At 37.1% G+C, this 17,482-nt stretch overlaps 4 protein-coding genes across 4 annotated transcripts; 2 read left to right on the top strand and 2 right to left on the bottom strand.

Moving 5' to 3' along the window:
- Nucleotides 1–872: 872 nt before the first annotated feature.
- On the top strand, nt 873–1,511 carry LOC116106337. The gene has a single exon (XM_031392696.1). It carries the CDS (start codon nt 873–875, stop codon nt 1,509–1,511), a length of 639 nt encoding a protein of 212 aa, XP_031248556.1.
- Nucleotides 1,512–6,237: 4,726 nt separating this feature from the next.
- Nucleotides 6,238–10,648, bottom strand: LOC116106390 (geranylgeranyl transferase type-2 subunit alpha 1). Its single transcript, XM_031392758.1, has 8 exons — nt 10,433–10,648; nt 10,176–10,338; nt 9,766–9,926; nt 9,561–9,665; nt 8,373–9,173; nt 8,103–8,283; nt 7,365–7,551; nt 6,238–6,681 (listed from the first exon to the last, which is right to left on the bottom strand). Exons 1-8 carry the CDS (start codon nt 10,546–10,548, stop codon nt 6,296–6,298), a joined length of 2,100 nt encoding a protein of 699 aa, XP_031248618.1. The 5' UTR covers nt 10,549–10,648; the 3' UTR covers nt 6,238–6,295.
- A 1,577-nt stretch (nt 10,649–12,225) lies between these two features.
- LOC116106315 (double-stranded RNA-binding protein 1-like) lies at nt 12,226–14,698 on the bottom strand. The gene is made up of 3 exons (XM_031392669.1): nt 14,497–14,698; nt 13,771–14,033; nt 12,226–13,427 (listed from the first exon to the last, which is right to left on the bottom strand). The coding sequence occupies exons 1-3, from the start codon at nt 14,519–14,521 to the stop codon at nt 12,582–12,584; spliced, it is 1,134 nt and encodes a 377-aa protein (XP_031248529.1). The 5' UTR covers nt 14,522–14,698; the 3' UTR covers nt 12,226–12,581.
- Nucleotides 14,699–14,992: 294 nt separating this feature from the next.
- LOC116106338 (protein SICKLE) lies at nt 14,993–17,435 on the top strand. The gene is made up of 4 exons (XM_031392697.1): nt 14,993–15,241; nt 15,617–15,937; nt 16,073–16,125; nt 16,273–17,435. The coding sequence occupies exons 2-4, from the start codon at nt 15,622–15,624 to the stop codon at nt 17,116–17,118; spliced, it is 1,215 nt and encodes a 404-aa protein (XP_031248557.1). The 5' UTR covers nt 14,993–15,241; nt 15,617–15,621; the 3' UTR covers nt 17,119–17,435.
- The last annotated feature ends 47 nt before the right edge of the window (nt 17,436–17,482 follow it).

A 17,482-nucleotide genomic window follows, 5' to 3' on the forward strand; every position in this document is an offset into this window, starting at 1 on the left:
GTGAAGATACATAAGAATAGTTGAGAGATGAAGATATTAACTTAATGCGATCAACAACATATTTTTGGCCTTAACAAAAATCTTCAAATTTTGAAACCCTAGGTAAGTAAATTTAATTTCCCTTAAGAGCAGCATGATTTTCATATTATTAAAAACCTTCATCCAACCAGTGTTTTAAAATCCGGCTTGACCTAGTTAGTTGAACCAGGACTTGGGGTTTTCATCGGGTCGGGTTATCAATTTTATTATTCATCGAAAACCTTAGAAATTAGGACAATGATCAGTGAACAATTAAAAGTTGAAACGTTGGGGGCTTTGAAGAGGAAAGGTCGGCGAGTGGAAAGGTGATAACGGAGGTGATTTTCGATGAGTAAATAGACTAAAAATCATAAGGCAACAATGCGTTATTGTTGGCGATTGGTGAGGCGAATGAGGGAGATGTCAGGTGAGTTTTCATCAGGAGGTTGAGGAGAGTATTTTCATGGTGATAGAGAGTGAGTGTTGTTGTCGTAAAAAACAAGCCCTATTTTCCTTGGATTGTTGACGTTGATGATTGTGTTCGAGGTTTTTTAAAAGATTTCAAACTTGTATGTTTTTATTGAATTTCAAACTTTTAAATATCGGTTTCACGCACCGGCTAACCCGGGATCCGGCCACTTTACCGTAATTCACCGCGGGTTTGTTATTAAAACACATTCCAACCCGTACTCTATAAACGATGTTTCAAGTTGTAAAAGAGAACGCTAGTTGGGTCCCACTCGTCACAATTCCTGGTCAACCAATGATCCCCTTCTAAAAATCCCATCAAAACCCCGAATTCAGCAAAAACCTGCTTCACCGTTTCAAAACCAAATTTACGGATTGAAAAAAAGATGTGGACTGATATTCTTCTGCAAGCAGTGCTGATTTTAGTATCAGTGTTTATGTTCTTAGCTATGTACGACATCCCGCAGAAGTTCTTAACGAAGCTGCGCTTCCGTAACCGCGCCGATCTTCAAGCAAAGCGCCATTTTGTTGTCGGTGCACAGCTCTTAGCCCAAGCCAAATCTTCCAAGACTTCCCCATCTTCCGCCGCCTCATTAGCCAAACAAGCCGAAGCAGAAGCCGACAAGGCTATATCTCTAGACCCTAAGGACGCCGCATCGCACATCTTGAAAGCTTTGGTGCTGGATCTCCAGGGTTTCAAGACGTCGGCTCTCGACTCGCTTGACGTCGCTCTCTCAAATCCGGCCGTCAAAAGTTTGACCGACGGAGAGAAGGGTGATGCACTATTCAAGAGAGCGGAGGTGAAAGTTGCGATGAGCCGGCGAGGTCGAGTTGACCCGGCAATTGAGGATCTGAATGAAGCCGTGAGGCTGGGTTGTGACGGCGTGAGAGTGTTTTGTTTGTTGGGAGAGTGCTACGAGGCTAAGAAGCTGGGTGAAGAGGCTAAGATGGCTTATGAAGCGGCTTTGAAGGCGGAACCGAGTTCGACCGCCGCTCAAGCCGCGTTGGCCCGCTTAGGGTCGTAGTGAAAACTGCTAAATCTTATTCTTCGAATACTAGTTTCTCTAATGCTTTGAAAGTGTTGATGAGCAGTTCGTGAATACTGAGTAACTATAACATAGTCATGGCGATTGTATCAATAATTGCTAAATTGATTTGGAAGATGCTCAGTGAGAGATGGGTGTTTTGTTTGAGAAAGTTTTGGAATGTAATTCTTATTATAAGCATTGTTTAGTTTCTTCAGCCAGAGACTCCATGATCCAAGCTAGAATAAAAAGGGTCAATTTGTTATATGTACTACGCAATGGCAATTACACAATTCCATTCCATTAGCTCAGTCTATTTCCCTTATCTTGAATAAATTAGATACATCTTGTACAGATTCATTTCTTGTCAAAACTCCGGGGATTTCTATCACTTGGAATATCATTCTTAGAGGATTCAATCCAACTAATAGAACAAAGAAAGCACTAAAACACTGTAAGTTAGATAAACCAGTTTCAGTGAGAACTATCACTAGAATTCTTCCCCCTTTCTACTCTTCCCTTGTGCTTCCACCGGGCTTTTCATTCTGATTTATAGAGACCTGAGGATGAATGAGAAAGCTGGGGCAAAAAATTCATTCTATAATCGACCCAATAAATTACATCCAAAAATTCAAAATCATTAACAACAAGAGAGTTCTCCGCGTGCTCAGCAAGCTGCCAGTTTAATACTAATGCCATTCTGCTTGATTGAGGTTGCCTTCGTGCTCCCCAAGACTCGAATAAGCCATCCCATTTCCATCTCCTTGGGGATCAAATACATTATTTTACAAATATCACTACTTTATTTTCATTTATTAACTCCCAGCGAGCAAGCAAGTCTTCTGATATACAAAAGCTCCATCACATTCAACAACTTAATCATCAATCAAACCCTGAAATCAGAATAAAAAAAATTAATTCCACTTCAAGGCCCATGTTCAAAATCTGTTCTTGACTTTGACCCACTTACCGACCAAGAAGCTTCCCACCATCAATTTCTACCTTCTTGTTGCAGGACTAGTTCCATTCACTCGTTTTACATTTTTGTATATAAGAAATCCTGTGAGTTCCTTGAAAAAGCAGAAGCTCAACTCGACAGTTTATTAGTTTACATTTACAGTCTTACACCGCTCAAACATCAAAATTCTAGGAAAAGTTTACGAAAACAAAAAGATCCCAAAAAGAGGAGCTTTTCAATTGGTAAAGGCATCAAAGTCAAGCAACAAGAACAAGGCCATGATTTACGATGCCCTGTTTGGTCTGTTTGTAAGTCTTATTGTTTGCGCATGTAATCATGGACTACAGAAATATATGGAGGAAGGAAGTAGAGTCAGTTACTGCTGGGTCACCACTTTGGCAATCAAATTCCTCCATTTCTTTGTGGCAAAACTTTTACAGTTCAGATTTCAACCAATGTTGCTGCTCACATCTTCTATACCATCCATGCTTTTCTGGGTAGCGTTTACTCGATCAATCTCATCCATGTCAGATGATTAAGAATTTAAGATTATTTGTCTAATATTTACAGTGTTGTAAGCTTTTTAAAGCTCCAAGTAACTGCAAATCACTCCCTTTTTTAAATCTTGTGAGGATAAATCAATTCATATGGAAAAGCAGTCCTGAAACTTTTACAAGATACAAGCGTAAAGCTCTTAATGAATTCATATTATGTACTGCCGGACAAAGAAAGTCATGTTAGTTATAAGCATAATGGCTTAATTGTATTCAATTTCTGTTTTCTCTTCCAAAAATGACCACTTCCCTTGATCCAAAATCCCAGCCTTCCAGGGTTCATAATAAAAGTATGATTCTATCAGATTTGAGCCATGCTACTCTTGACTCTATTTTGAAAACATGGTATCATGTAAAAGAAACAAGGTGAGGACTATGAACTTGAGCCATATTATATATCAATTCTCTAGATGGCTTATACCTGACATAATCACTTGTCAAATTAATTAATCATTTCCCATCAATATCATATGTGTAATATTATTAGTTCAAAGGGAGATCCTTGGGTTATTATTATTTTTGTTATTTGTCCCGAAGTGCTTCCATAACTTCAAAGGTTATTTTCTACCGCTGTTTTATGCACATTTGTCAACTCTTTCTGCAACTGTCCGTTTTAAACTGCCTCTAGCTAGTTTAGCTAGCACATTTGTCAACTCTTTCTGCAACTGTCCGTTTTAAACTGCCTCTAGCTAGTTTAGCTAGCTTGATGATTTGTTTAAAACTCTTGGATGTATTACTTAAAAGATTTTGAGTTCGAATCTCTATAATTATTAATAGGGAGTAAACACTGAAGACTTATTTAACCCTTAACTTCAAGATCTTAAGGGATTAGTTGGGGTGTCCAATAACTGACCTGAACACTTCCAAATACCTAAAAAAAAAAAAAAAAAAAAAAAAAAAAAATACCCATCTTAATAAGGCACCAGCTGTTTACTAATGTTTCAATTTTCAAATATGTGGGCTCTAAGCCTGAGTCCACTTATAAGTAAGGAGACTTGTTCATATATTCGAAACTCAAAAAAACATATTCCACTTGTAAAATATAAACTTGTGATACATATAGCCTTAACTATAATGTTTTACTTTATAAGCATAGATTACCCAAAGCCTTAATTATAAAATATTGTAAGTACATAAGTGGATATTACAATATTGAGGTTAGATATTTGTATGTAATTAGGATTGTATTCTTTTTATCTTTGACTTGGCATAACTTTTTCTCTCTCTAGACTTTATTACGTGGTTACAAATATTTTCCATGCAGTCATGGACGGTTGGTTTTATTGACAAATGAAATTCACTTTCCTAAGGACAATTAATTTACATTTCCATGGACGGTTGGTTTTATTGAATTGAAGGTCGATTGTGTAAGTGGAATTGAATTCGATGTAGATTGATTGAGTTTTTTTCTGCCGACTATTTTCCTTGCTGTCGGGCACCATTTCTTCCAGTTATGTTAATAACATTTTTCAACTACATGAAAAATTATTATTTTATTCTTCTTTAAACGGATTTTATTAACAGATCTTAATAGTAGATGGAAAGCTGTTTAATAGATCTTGACAATTTGTGGTAATTATGGTCTACAAACTTTTTGGATAATAAATTGTGGTTAGAGCAAACTTGGCGTTGGAAGATGTCGTTCAGCCTTAATAGTTGAAAAATATATTTTTGACAACGTACTTGGCAAGCCAAAATATAAAATCCACGTCCTCCTTCTCCTGAGGTTGACTTGACTCCGTGTTCTACAAGACTCAGAATTCTTATGTACACCTGGAATCCATTATTTTATGGGAAAAACATCTTAATTTTCTTGACCTTTATTTTCCAGCATGGGAGTCTTCCGGTATACAACAGCTACATCACAGACAATGAACCTTACTACATAAAATATCATACCACTCACTTGATCATCAATGAAACTCTCAAATCACATGGACCAAAAGTAATCACTCTAAGATCAAACGAACATACATCCACATTGAAGCTATATTATGTTATCTTTGTGAATGGACTCAAAACATGATGTTCCGGTCACACGTATACTTGTCTCCAGGCAATCACAGCTCGTGCCCAAATATCAAGGGAAGTTAATAAAGGCGATGAAAATTACGCCCCTATACATAACATAGGATTTACCAACCAGGAAGATTCGCCCACCCATTCCAAAAAGTCTCAGGAGACTCCGCACATTCACTTCCAGGCTTTATATATAAGAGCGCTTTAAGCTCCTCCGAAAAACACAAACTCTTGTCTTATTGCAATTGTCGGGCAACTATACAACACTTTCTGTCCAAGGCGAAAAGCGAGAAGCTAATGGCATCAAAAGTAAACATGTTTAAGGCTGTAATTTATCCCACCCTATGGGGTCTGTTTCTGACTTTTATCGCCATGTCGTTGGAGGAACACAACAGAGGCCACTTTAGACAAAGTTTGGGTTAGTAATAATATTTTTGTCCTAAATTCTCTTCCTAATTACAAGCATTATAGCTAATAACTTTGTTTGCTTGGATGTGCAGTTCAACTTTATGGTACTGTGACAAGAATGATTCGGGATGGCTTCATCACCCTGACGATCAAATTCCTCCATTTCTTCGTTTCTAAATCTTTACAGATTAGATTGTTATCCATTCTACAGTCCGTGTCTTCTATACCATCCTTGCTATTTTGGGTTGCATTTACTCGATCAATCTCATCCATGTCAGAAGACTGTTTATGTAAGTAATACTACGTAAGTCATTGTGACTAACCTGTGTCAGCCTCGACAATCTTCCTTTTCATATTCTTATCCGTTTGATAGCTCCACTCTACTCCTAACCAGACATAACATTTGCATAAGTATGCCCTCTGACCAAAATTTAGTCTCAGAAAATCCCAGAAATGTTCCCTAGCTTTGACTCCAATTGACAAGGATTGTGTTGGTCCAACAGCATTCGTAGATCACAACAAAGCTGATGATGGCTGCTGTGTGGAAACCAGTGGTGATGTTGCAAGCTTTAGTGGTTTCATCTAAAACTGAAGATCTTCCAATGGGTACAAGGTTGATAATCCAAAGGACTAGAATAGACAAAGAGAGAGAGAGAGAGCAAAATATAAATAAATAAAGTATTCATATCCATGTAAAGCGAGCTGAATTTCTATTGTGCAGCTCATGTCAACATATTTTTAAAATCATGCATCCTGTGTAAGAGTATCATTTTGAGCAATGGACACCTCTATCCCTTGAAAAAAAAAAAAAAAAAAAAAACCACCTCACTACGAATGAGCTGAAATCAACACATTTTTTCACCATCTAGCCACTTAAGTGCTGGCAGAACCTTGATGACAAACAGCTTAAACGTTTCATCAGCAACTGCGTTCCCCAAAAGATCTAATTGTGTCAACTTCAAGCCTTTCAGAATAAAATAAGCCTCCCAATAATTTTTTATATCATCATCAATTGCAGTTTCGCCGAGATTCCATTTGTTTCCAATAGAGTGAGATAATGGAGAAGAGCACAGATACCTCGTTGTGTCAATGGAGTGTGCACCAATCTCATTATATGAAATATTTAAAACTCTCAATGATTTCAGCAGTCTTAGAGGCTCCAGAGCAGTAAAACTACCTAGTTTATTGCTACTCAAATTTAAGCAAGAGAGGAGCTGCATTGCCTCCAAACCTGCCATAAAACCCCAAAAAAGTCAACAATATGATGAAGGTTGTTAAGAGCTAAAATGAATCATACAGCAGACAGTTATGACTTCATCCTATATCAGATAATTTAAAAAACCATGAAATTAAGAGTTTCAGTGGTTTATCCTGACTATGATAACTAACAAGAGGAACCCTTGAAATACCAGATTACAAGTCAACACCTTCACATAAGACTTATCATCCTCTGTTTAATTCAAAAGTTTCTGAATTCTAGATGCAGAATCATACACTTGAAAGATCTAAGTGATACATAATGGTACTGTTCTACATCTGTAATCACAGAAAGATCTACTCTATTAGATTCACTAAGCTATTCAAGTGCAGAAATTTTCATTCGTGGGTAATACACAGAAAAGACCGACCTCATGGGTCAAACTTGTAGACAGAGAGATTGAAATCCACTTTTGAGAAGTGATTCTTTGAATTAAGGTAAATGGATTACTTAATCATGAAGTTAGAGACAATCAAATGAGAACATAGACCATTAAAATGGGCAAGAAAACACAATAAAAGAGAAGGAACAACTTTCAGTGGCGTAATAAGGATTTAAATGGAATGAACATATAAATGGAGTTAAATATACACAAATCAGTTTAACACTCTCGAGCCCAAGAACCAAGGTCTAAAGCAGCAATGAAAGTAGCTTACCTTCAATTGATGAAAGATCATTGTGGCTGAGGTCTAGCATTCGGACCCACAATAATTTTTCAAAAGATCCTATTCGTGATAATGATAAATTATTCAGTCGTAGACAAATTGGATTTCCAATATATGAGCAATTCAAGTCCTCATAACAGAAGCAGTGCCTCAGCAAAGATTCCTGGCTGGATGTTACCTGTAGAATCAACAAAATATGAGAATATGAGAATATGTTCACATTCATGTAAAATATATAATCAACACAAAAGTTTTATGGACAACGAGTTTAATGTTATCATTAGCCAAATCCATTATTGCAGTTAACTAGTTACTTTTCCAAAAGTTTCCAGAACTCAAATAAACATATCTGTAAGAATTTATTTGACTAATCTTCACTTTTTTTATTATCATTATTATTTTGATTGATAGGTAAATTCATTGGGGCCAATCCAACAGCAGGAAAAAGTTGATGAGATAACAAGTATACACAAATTTTTTCCATTCCAATTTTAGAAAAAGTTAAACTACTTTTAAGCTAAAAAAGACAGGGATTATATTCCCTTGAGTTCATAGATGTTGATCCTTCACAGGACCCAATTGAATCCCATATAAGTCCCAATAGTTTGAATACAGACGTTCATTATAACTGAAAGAAAAAGCTCATGCACATGTAGCATAATAATAATGCTAAAGCTAAAGGATAAACACTTTTCTAAACAGATAATGTTGAAGAGATGGAAAAATCACCTGCTGCATTGAAACTAAACTGTGTTCTTCCTTGTAGTATCGAATATGTGATGGGTCTAACTTCATTAAGTCACTATATAGTTCAAGAACTTCTTCAAAATGGGCAACTTTGTTACCAGATGAATGCATCATAGCATCATGAGCCATCAACAATCTTGCAAGTGTAAGCTTCCCAATTTTACTACAAAGATAAAACATATTTAGGACAAAGGATCAGCAATGTTGCTTTATTTAAAATTTAAAGTTAACTATCAAATGGATCCAGCTTACCAGTTTATTAGTGACAACAGTTCACGGAAATGATCTATCTCATTGGCTATAGCCGCTACTCGCCACTCAGAAGCTGATAGGTCGTTGTCACTCTTGATACTCAGTTGATCTAATGAAACAGCAGGGCTTGATTCCTGAGAATCTGTTTTATAAATACAAAAGTTTTCATCTCTCCATGAAATTATCTCTCCACCCAGCTCTTCCGTGGGATCTGTTTCAGCAAGCTTTAGACATACTTTAAATGTGTAACAAGAAGGATGGCTATAGTGAAAACCACTTGAAGAAACGATTCCCCAATCATGTCCAAGGCTAACCTCAACTTGATATTCTTTTAAGGCATGAAGCTCTACATTGGGATAGTTTAACTTTGTAACCCAGACTTGGGCAGTCTGAGAGTTATTTATTGAAATTGGTTCCCAGATAAGATCTTTACTTGTGTTAAATTCATAATCAACTGTTACCGTAGATGAGTTTACACCATGAACTGCTTGATTAAAATAAAGAATGAGTGGAAATGTCCTTGAATCTGAATGAAAGCTTGTCAACAGAGAAGAAGCAGAATCACCCAGGTGCCTATCTCCCGATAAAACGAGATCAGAACCATTAGCAGGCCAAGAAGAAACAAGCAGGGGAGAATCAACTTTGACTGTTTGATCAAGAAGCCAAAGATGATAAAACCACCCACTTTGATCATCTGGGTCCGTGAAAAGAGCTTGGTGTACAAATTCATATTCCTCTGGTAAAACTTTCTCTTTTTGAAACCCTTCAGACTTTTTCTTAAGCAAATTGGATAGGAGCACACTGCAAAAGTCCCCACAGTAGGGTATATATGGTTTCATATCTTTTCAGCTAGCAGAGAAACATAGAAAACCATACTTATAAACCAATGAACATGTGATTATGCATGTTGCTGATTTCTCATAAGAAAACATACAGTTATAACAATGATAATAACAGCTTAATCAAACCAAGCATGAAGGTTGATGACTTCAAGAAGATTCCACTATTTGTACAACTTCCTAGTTGACAAATTTAAATCTAAAGATAAGACTTTGCCACGGAAACTTTCAGTTATACAATTAAATCTTATTCAGCAAATATTGGCATGGTAATTACTTCCCACTGTGATAACTATAAACAACATCAGATTGTTTCAACTGAGAAGCAATTAGTAAACATCAGTCATACCTTCGGTTGTGCCAGGCAGAATAATTGCTAAAATTGTTATTAATCATATCCTCTGTATACTTCAATTCATCCTCTTCTGATCTGTTCATCAATGCTGCCACAAATCTGGGAAATAATTCACAAACAAATAAAAAAAAAAAAAAATGATTACTTTGAATATGCACGAATTTAAATGAAAAATAAAGAAGTAGAACAAGATCTATACCTCCGGTAATTCCATGCATGAAAATTCCGAGAATCAGCCTTCTGGAACTTATCCAAAAGTCGCAACTCATGATCTGCAGATGAATGCCCCTTGCTCAAAACCCATTTCCTGTGATGCCACGCTCCATAAGACTTAAAATTTTGCCTCAATGCATTCTCTACCTTTACAATACATTCAAAACTCATTATCATGCTAACACATAATTTACCTAAAAACAAACAGTTATATGAAATTTTATTGAAAATTTAATACTAAAACTTTCCTTTTATCTCACCAATGCATTTTCAGTAGGAAAATTGATTCTTTTTTCATGCTTTCTATTAATTTAAGTTACTAACATATATTATCTTATTACATCTAAGCAGCCAAACATAAAATCCAAGGTAAAAACTTGATTTATAAAAACGCACCACTATTAGTTCTTCATCAAGAAGTGATTTGAACGAGTCAGAATCGGACTCGGACTGACTCAGGTTGTGCTCAAGAGCGAGCTTCCTATAGTTCCAGGCCGTGTATGATTCCGGGTTGATCTCCAGCAGCTTGGCGCTCAGGTCTACAGCTTCCTTAGTGTAACTAAAAAAATCCACAGATTAATAAAAAGAAATGTTTGGATCGCGAGAATCGAAGAGAAAGTGAGAGAAAAGTTAAAAAAAAAAAAAAAAATTACATGTTGTTGTGATGATTGTGGAGGAATTGAGATTGGAGGGCGCGAAGTTTCTGAGCTTTGGCGGCTGAAGCTGCTTCATCTTCTGGTTTCGAAGGCTTGCGAGGTCTACCGTGCATTTTCGTAGAGTAGAGAGACCCAAATCAAAGAGGTTCCCTCTTATTTTTCTCTTTTTAATTTTCAATCTTCAGTTTGCAGAAGAAATACAGAGACCAGGAAATTAAGGGATGAGGATGAAGTAAAACCAAAACGCTTTGGATGTTCCATTTCTTTTATCAAAGACCTTCTCTCCGACTCCGTTAAGTCTCTGCAGTTATATTTAACGGAATAGAGCTAACTGTGCCTCTTCTACTTTTATCTTTCTGGCTGATTATTTTCTTTTTATTATGTGACTTATGTCATCAAATGTGACATTGATCCAAGGGGCTGGCTCTATGGGCTTATATACCCTTCAGTTGATCTTAAATGGTCCAAGACTCTAAGGCTATGATTAGGCGTTAGAAAATTGTCGGGGGGTGTTTGGTTAGGGGTAATAAGAGATACCTGAGTTATGTCATCTTATATTACTTGATTATCACGTTTGGTTGTCAAGTAATATAAGATTCCGATAATCTTTAAATACTAATAATAGTTACTGTTGGTAATATTTGAGATAATCTGATTACCTCTATTTTCTTACGTATTGTAAGATTACCACAGTATATTTTTTTTTTTTTGTTATAATTTTATCCATTATTAATAAAATTTTAAGACAATAATACCCTTATTTTTAAATTTATTTACATGAATATTGTTTTTACTATTTCATCCAAATTAATTAACTTTTTTGACAAAATTACCTTTGAATTCAAAACAAATTGCAACCCACCCAAGCCACCACCCTCACCCACCTGCCGCCGACAACAATCGCCAGGGCCAGTCGCCGTCGTAAAGGAGCATGAAAGGCCGAAAATGGCCGTCGTGTATCGATATAGCCATTTTCGGACAAATATCTGGCCGAAAATGGCCAGATCGTGACAGATCTGGCTGTCAACGACCAGATTTGTCGATTTGGCCGTTAATGACCAGATCTGTCACGATTTAGCCGATGAAGACCAAATTGATGGCCGTTAACGGCTACAGACATGGCCATTGATGGCCGTCAACAGATAGATCTGTCACGATCTAGTCATTTCCGACTAGATCTCTGACCGAAAATGGTCATACGACACACGGAGACCATTTCTTGCCTTCCGTGCGCCATTAGGTTACCGACGGTGGTTGCCGACGGCCGACAGTGGTTGGATTGTGGGGGTGCTTTGTTGATTTTTTAAACTTTTATTATGGGATTGTTTTTGCTAAGTTTTTAAATGCAAAAGGGTTACAATAATCCAAATAATAATCAATATTAAAATATAATATAATAATAATATTTAATTAAAAGACAATTCAATAATTTAAATAATATACCCACCAATTTATTCCTTCCAACCAAACATATTAATAAAACATACCCACTAATTTATTCCAACTAACCAAACACATTTTCCTAAAGATTCTCAGTAATCTTCAATGTAATCTAACTTTTTAATAATCCAACATTCTCAATAATCTAACATTTTTTGAACCAAATGCACTCTTAATGGTATTTGTATAAATCACAAAAGAAAATCATGGCGGAAAATTGCTTAAATGCTAAGTAAAAAACTTGTTGACGTAATGCATGAAATTAATTTCGCCATTATGCCACGCAAGTATAATGTAAATGAAGTTTTCAAGTTCAACACGGCCAAACAACCAATGAAATCAGTTCTGAATGAAGCCAATATAGCGTACAAAAGATAACAAGTAAATGACGTCTAATATTCAGATATATGGTCCATGATGCCAATCAACTCCCGTAAAACCTATTACATTTCAATATCTGGATACACCCTCATCCATCACCTTTCCTAACTGCAAAACAAAATTCAAGCATTAAGAGGAAAGCTATTTCATTGAGATACTATTGCTCCAGCTAAATCTGCTTGATTTATTTCATCCTGTTATTTTATCCCAGGAATGAAACATGAAGACTACATCTGGCTCAGAATGGGATTGTTATTACTGGTGGAGACACCTGCTCGACTCTAGTTGTCTCATTTACCTCCTTAGCCAAAACAGTTGTATCACCCTAAGAAAAAGATGTTACCAAGGTTATAGCTTCACCGCTGTTTTCGTTAGAATTTGCAAATGTTGATTGCACACCAGGCTCTTTCTCCTCCTTCGCCAAAGCAGGTGCATCTCCATAAGACATTGCCCCACTCAGACCCTCAGAACCACTTTGGTTAGAGTTTACAACTGATGAATATCCAGTTGCCTCATGAACACTCTGGTTACATCTTGTGGCTGTTGAATGCCCATTTTGAGTGGAAGGATCTTTCCCAGCAAATGTTTCCCCCTTAGTTGGTTCAATGTCCAATCTCCCTCCTTGGAAATTCCTAGCTGCTTCTGTAGACATAGCCCAAGAACCAACAACTTGAATCCCAGATGCATTAGTTTGACCCATTTGTGATCCATCCAAATTAGCAGCCACATTAAGAACCATGTTGCTGGTACCTTGAACTTGGATACGACCTGTTTTGTCTCCAGAAAACTTATTCAACGTTTTCTTTTTGAATCGAGCTTTCTTTGGCTTTGGAACATTTACATTCTCGTCCACCTCAGGTTTATCAACTGACTCTGTTCCCCTCTTCCTGCAGGGAATTACAGTTAACTGAGAGTTGCCAACTGGATTGCCACATAACTCAGATGCACTTGATTGGATGGCTAATAGTGCAGTTCTGGCAGCTTTGATCTCCGCTTCTTTCTTTGTTCTTGCTGCAGCACCAATATACTGAATGCCTCCAATTTCAACGGTACATGAAAAATGAGGCACTCGTCCTGGTGCATCATCCTTTCGGCACTGATACATTGGAATAGCATAATTCATCTTTTGTGCATATTCCTGAAGTAGATTTTTGCAAAAACCTGTTTCATGCTGAAACAACATCCAATGAAGCAGGTTAGCAGTAACTCAAGACAAAAAAGAAACACTATTGGCTTCCTTAAGAAACAGAAGGAAAAGAAAGGCATATGATAAACATCAAATATAGCCATTGTATATGATTTTAACAAAGTTAAGCATGTGATATCTCAAACAAGTAAGCATTTGATGTCAGTAAATTTCAATCTGAAGGCATCCGACCATTCAGAAATATGGCGTACATATCTAGAATGCAGCCACAAGCTGTTAAGGCTCGAATAAAGGGTGTTTTCAATTTGAATACCACAAAAAAATGCAGCTGTTAATTGGATTCCACAAATTAAATATATAGACTTACAACAGGCTGAGAGATGGAATGATTCACTTGACCAAGTTTTGCTAATTCCATAAGTGCAACTTCAGCAGCTGATTGCTCCGCTGCCTTACGATTATAAAAACCTGGCAAAGAATCGTATCTGACATCGTCCACAACAACGGAAGATCTGAATGAAGGCTCATGAGATGGGCCTTCCTTGGTAGTCTCATAAACAGGCGTAGGAAGTCCCAATTTTTGAGCATATTCCTGTAATCGGCTCTTGAATACATAACAATTCGAAACACCTGCCATACAACACAAAATAAGTTAACATCAATCACTAATAATAATATTCTCAATCAGTTTCATATATGTTACACAAAGCAATAATTTTATTCAGAAATCAATTCATTCAAGTAATATCCAAAATGAGAAAAATCCTCTATTCAGTAGAAAAATCATTTCCACAAATATAATCAACACACACAAATATCATCAAAATATACAGCGGAGGAAATACATAACAGAGAAAGCTCTTCTACAACATGAACTTCCAGAAAAGCTTAACAAAATATATACAAATCTCTAATTGCACAACGACAAAAAGAGCTTCTAAATAACAAAATATCCAACAAATCGATAATTTTGTACAAAAAAAAAAACTACCAACAACCCTCAAAATAAATTTCTACACAGGAAAATTTAAAAAAGAAAAAGAATAAGGTTCCTCGAAGGCTCGTCAATGTTTTAGCAATACTAAAGACACACCTGAGAAACCGTCGTTCGTGGGCATGGTTCGAAAGTTGCTCCCTGCTTCTTGTAATGGTGGATTGATTGATCAAGGAAGGTAGAAACTGTTTGGTATCTGATGAAACCGCTAGCTAGAGAAAAGCGAGACGGAGCGGCGTCGTTTAGGTTAAGTTCTGGCAGTTTAGATAAAAGTTATCCACAAAAACTCGCTAATTTTTATTTTTTTTTTGTTTTCCGGAAGAGGAAAACAGGAGGCGAATTTTCTAAAACACGAGGAGATAGTTTCAGTGTTCACTCGAATCTGTCGCTCGCGTTCTTCTGAATGTACTTTTGGAGAAGGAGAACTCGCGGGTACGGAAGATACTAGAGGAAAGTCATCACAGCCGTAGGATGAGTGTTTTGATGAAGATAGTTAGAGGTTGATCAAACGGTGTCGGTGAGTCTGTGGAGGCTAGCTTTGGAATTTAAATGAGGTGGCTGAGAAGCCCTAGTATAGGACTATAGGTTTATTTAATGTGGGGGCTCCGTGTTCTATTGACCCGGTTAAACGGTTCGGGCAATCACGGCATTTATCAAAACGGCACCGTAAGCGTCAATAAGGTGCCTTGCCCATCTCATCTCTACTCCTCCCTCGCTCGCGCTTTCTCTCTCTCACACAAACGGAATTTGGTGGCACAATTGTGAAACGGAATCGAAATTTCAAATTTTCAAGCGAAATACAGAACCAGCTGAATTTCACGTGATATCCGGTCTTCTAATTTCGGTGAGCTTCCTGGTTTTGTATTCTTTTTCCTTTCTCAAATTTCTCAGAAGTACATCCAGTAGTCTCTTTAATAACAGTTTGCATTTATTTAGGGTTTATATACAACTTTTGGTTGTAATATTTCACGTATTAATAGTTGGGGATTTGTAATTTGTTTTTACAAGCTTGTTAGAGGTGATTGTTGTTACCGTTACTGATAGTTTAGCGGTTATACAATTTTCTTTGAGAAAAAAAAAAAAAAAAAAGAGAGAGAAACTTGGTTTTGTAATTATTTGAAGCTTTGAATTTGAAATTAAAATTACTTTTGATGACAATGATTCCGTATGATTTTGCATCGATGATAATGGGATTGTGACCTTGTGTTTTGATTCCTAGGTTAAATGGAGGAATCAGAGAAAAGAAGGGAAAGATTGAGAGCAATGCGTATGGAGGCTGAACAGGCTGAAGTTTGTAGTAATGTCGAGACTTTTGCAGTGCCTGATTCCCTTTCTAATCCACTGCTTGAGAAGTCTGCAAGTCAACCAGCACAGGGGGAGTCTTATGCGACTCCAAGGTTTGACTATTACACAGACCCTATGGCAGCATTTTCTTGTAACAAGAAGAGGGGGCAGCCAGATAACCAGATTGCGCAATATTACTTTAAACCTCCTAGTTTTAGTGCGTCTGCAATGCCACAGCCTTCATCATCCCTTCCAGGTTGAATTTTCTCTAATAATGTATTCTTACATGTGTTGATCTATTGTGTCCTTTGTGTTTGTTAGCCTATTAAATTGCTCGGGTTCTTGTGGCCTGAACTATTAACTTGGGCGGCTTCATATTGTTATATTGAAGACATCTGTCAAACATTCTTTTTGGACTCTCTTGTTTCTAAACATGGTTTAGCTGTTTAAATTCATGCTCAAGTTTTTAGTTGAAATTAACTCAAGTTTCTTGTAGTCTGATTTACTTTATCTTGATTGTGTTTGTGTTTTCACTTTGGTTTTAATCAATCACATGAATTTTCATTTCAGTAGCCTTCATTTTATTTTTAGTTCATTGAACTTTTTTATTCTGATTTATCAGGACCAAGAAACCCTGAGATGAGACCCTCTCCTGCTCATCAATTGCAAAGTAATTCTTCATTTGATCAGAGAATGTATCAAGCACAAGGTCCTTATAACAATGCTGCTGGCTATGGAAGCCCAAGAGGAATGGCAACTCAACAAGGAACTCCTGAAGCTTGGAATGGATCGAATGCCACAACTGGCTATTACAGCTCTGGGCCCCATGGCCAAAGAAACCCAAGAGGACTGATCAATCCTTTTCCTGTGATGCATCAAGGAACTCCTGAGGCCTGGAATGGTTCCGGAGGCACAGCCATCTATAATTCTCCATCTAGCGCATCAAGAGGTGGTCAGCCGTTCAGCCCTGGCTTTGGACCAGTAAGAAGTCCTAATATCAATTATGGTCAAGGAAGGCCACAGTGGTATGGCCGCGGTCCAAACCCTGGTTTAGGGCGTGGAGGCAGTCCTGGTCCGAGTTCAGGAAGAGGTAGGAGCCGATGGAATGGCAGCGGCACAAACTCAGGTTTGGGGCAGAGTGGTGCAAGAGGGCAAGGTTTTCATTCTCGTGGCTCAGGACCAGAAGGAAGACAGGGGCCACAGATCTTCTACCACAAGTCCATGGATGAAGACCCATGGCAGCAAGTGCAACCCCTTATATGGAAGAATAGAAGTTTGAAAGGCCCTGGATCTTCAAATTCCTGGCTTCCAAAATCCATTAGCATGAAAAAACCAAGAGTTTCAGAAGCTTCAAATAAATCTAGTTCGCAGCAGAGCCTTGCAGAATACCTCGCTGCCTCATTTAATGAAGCTGTTAATGATTCACCCAGTACATGACAGTTTTATCAGAGTCCAATGGAGCAAATCTTAATATAATTATGCATAAGTGCAAATTCCAATAGAGATCACAAAATTTAGACATGCCTTTATTTGATTATTATATGTATATGTACATTATTTTGTTTATGACGGCATAGAATGTTGGAAACTGTTTTACTCTGGTACATCTATGTTTATTTAGTTTGAAATAGCAACAACAAAGAACTCCAACGAGCAGAGGAAGTTGTCCCTGATCTGATTCAAATGTCTATCAATCTGTTCATTTTATGCAATTCCGCATTACAAAGTTTTATGGATGTCGAATAATTAACTAACTCTTTTCAGTGGTTCCATTCAAGATCTTAGACCTTTGAATTAGATT

This window comes from Pistacia vera, unplaced genomic scaffold, assembly GCF_008641045.1.
Source record: "Pistacia vera cultivar Batoury unplaced genomic scaffold, PisVer_v2 Contig512, whole genome shotgun sequence".
Lineage (NCBI taxonomy): Eukaryota > Viridiplantae > Streptophyta > Magnoliopsida > Sapindales > Anacardiaceae > Pistacia > Pistacia vera.